This window comes from Oncorhynchus masou, chromosome 30, assembly GCF_036934945.1.
Source record: "Oncorhynchus masou masou isolate Uvic2021 chromosome 30, UVic_Omas_1.1, whole genome shotgun sequence".
NCBI lineage: Eukaryota > Metazoa > Chordata > Actinopteri > Salmoniformes > Salmonidae > Oncorhynchus > Oncorhynchus masou.
The window spans coordinates 56,261,507-56,264,323 of NC_088241.1; the positions used below are offsets into that span (position 1 = coordinate 56,261,507).

At 41.3% G+C, this 2,817-nt stretch overlaps 1 protein-coding gene across 1 annotated transcript; it reads right to left on the reverse strand.

Moving 5' to 3' along the window:
• LOC135523201 (corticoliberin-1-like) lies at positions 1-1,553 on the reverse strand. The gene is made up of 2 exons (XM_064949921.1): positions 1,468-1,553; positions 1-961 (listed from the first exon to the last, which is right to left on the reverse strand). The coding sequence occupies exon 2, from the start codon at positions 939-941 to the stop codon at positions 438-440; it is 504 nt and encodes a 167-aa protein (XP_064805993.1). The 5' UTR covers positions 942-961; positions 1,468-1,553; the 3' UTR covers positions 1-437.
• Positions 1,554-2,817: the final 1,264 nt, after the last annotated feature.

Below are 2,817 nucleotides of genomic sequence, written 5' to 3' on the forward strand. Positions count from 1 at the left end.
TAACTTTTCAGATTTTATTGAAAAATATAAATATAAGACATTCTCTTGCACAAAAAAAGTTGACTGGTTGCTCATAAGTTTATTAACAAACTTAAATAACATAACATACAATAAAACTTCCTAAGCCTATAAGGTCTACCAAAAAATATGTTCATATCTTAAAGAAAGAAACTTGTATATGCTACAGTTTGGATTGAGCACTTTAACAACAGTAGCCTAATATAAATTAACAGGACATAGTTTATCTTGCATGATACCGGCTACAATCTGAGAATTACACAAATCATGTACAAGCCCATTTAATCTCCATCGTTGGAAGTTAAGGCTATAAAATAAATCATTATAAACAAAGATGGAAAAGCAGCACTATGGTATAGATAATTGTGTTTTGAGCTAAACGTAAAAACAAATCTTTGGCGGATGGATTGATGCAGTTTTCATTTCCCGAAGATCTCCATCATTTTTCTGTTGCTATGGGCTTGTTGCTGTAACTGTTCCGCTCTGGACATCTCCATCATCTGTCGAAGCATGTGGAACGTGAGATCTAGAGATATCGGCGGGTCGTCGGACCTCCTCCCCCTCTCCATCGAGTCGTCGAGCTGGTTCGCGAAGCCGCTGATGAACCTATTGATGTCCCCAACTTTGCCTTGTAGAAGGCGCTGCGTCAGCTGGAGCTGCAAGGCTCTGTTGTAGACCGCTGGGGAGCCCTTGGGGTGCATGACTTTCGGTGCGGACGCGGCGGAGTTGCGGTTCCCGTTGCCCAGTCGGATGTAGTATTCCTCTCCGAGTCGCGTCAGGAGGGGAAGAGACTGTTGCTGCGCGTCGGGCTGTGGAGCGGTGGAGCGCTGGACATCGTCAGGGCTCTCGACAGCCCTACATTCATAGCGCGGTAAGAAGGCAACCAGCAGAACCACGGTGGTGACAAGTAAATTGAGCTTCATGTCAGGGGATCAACAGGAATCTAAAAAAGAAAGGAGCCAATTAACTTCACGTCTCCTCTCAATTCTGATTATTTCTGTACAATACGTTGGTGCGTAATTTGTGCGTAAAATGGAGAGGCGAGTTGCTGGATAATATAAAATAAATGTGCATGACTTTTATGTAAAAGTTTTCAATACACTGTCTAGAATTTTAAACTCTGGTCGTCTAGCATTATCGAACTAGGAATTTACAGCTAGATATACATAACATAGAATATGTAAATTCAAAGTAATCCATTTAGTGGTCCATAAATCCAGGGGTTGATGGAATGTCCACAAAATCACAAGGAGAGCTAGCAGAGAGAGAGACTATATTATTTATGATATTTCAGTATCCATCAAGTTAATATGAAAAACTATGAACAGCTCTTTATGTTGAGGAAAAAGGAACATGTAATGTCACCTGCCGACAGACAAATGTAAATAAAAGTTTAAAATTAAGTATGATATATGAATGGACTTGTTGCCAACAGAAAAGGTCTCATACCTTCAGTTGAGCCGTTGTGTGTCCTGGAAGATTTTAGGTATTTGTCGAGAGCTGCCTTCCTCTTCCAGTAGTGTTGTTCAAGAAATTGGTATAAGGTGTTCACAGAAAGAACGGCAACTTGGATTTATATAGCCAAGACCCGCGACAATTGTTCCGCTCTGAGCTCAGAGATTGCGTCTGCGCATGTGTGTAACTTGAAGGAATGCATCTGTGAAAGTCTGGGATAGTTTGAATGAGATGAGTCATAATGTTTGTGTGTGTGTGTGTGTGTGTGTGTGTGTGTGTGTGTGTGTGTGTGTGTGTGTGTGTGTGTGTGTGTGTGTGTGTGTGTGTGTGTGTGTGTGTGTGTGTGTGTGTGTGTGTGTGCTTTCAACACAGACAGGCTTGGATGTGGATATAATTGTTTGACCATACCCACTAGGCACACACAGTTCAGCATCTAGTTTTAATTTACATTTGGATCAGTTGTCAAACGTGAAATTAACAAAACATTTCACAATGTCATTGAATTTAGGTTAAAAGAAGAAAAAAAAACGAAATACCCTTATGTTGAGGACTTTTTGCAAATCCAATTCATTTTTCGCGTTGATTCAACGTCATCATGGATTTTATTTGTCGTTGTAGAAATGACGTGGAAACAACGTTGATTTAACCCGTTTTTTCCCAGTGGGTAGTTGATCTTTATCTTAGTGGCTGGTCTGTCCTACAAGAAAGAGCCTGTATAATAATGTTATGCACAAGAGGTGTTCAGAAAATGGACAGAATTGTAATTTTGGTGGGGCACTTCTCATAATGAATCTCAGTCAGACAATCAAATGCCAGACTTTGTGCCCTGAATTATAAATTGGAAATAAAATAGTGCTGAGCCTTGATTAATATTTATAACAGATGACCTCAGAGTAAATTCTAAATTAACATAATTGTACTAATTAACTTCAAGATGCACAGATGGGCCCAAATGCACCTGCCCAACATTTCATGGCAATATGGTAATCCCTTAAAATGTCTTAAACAGAATGTTCAGAATGCTTTAGGAGTTCACTAGAGCTCAACTTACTAGAGCTCAACCAATCTCAACTAAGCAATGGCATTACTGTTTGTTAACATTCTCCTAACCACTCCAGATGTCCTGCGTTGTATTCTGGAGGTGAACCTGCAAACATCTCAGTGTGTGACAGAGTGAGGGGCGTTCACCACCACCACTAGCAGCAGCAGCGTTTCTCAATGATTCATTACTGCTGCACACATGTACGTCACTAGCTGTGTTACTCCTGTCTTCTCCCCCCGCCAGGCACGCCAGCCCCGCCAGGCCGCCACCTCACCCAGACTAGTGCCCGGGCCTCAAGTGAC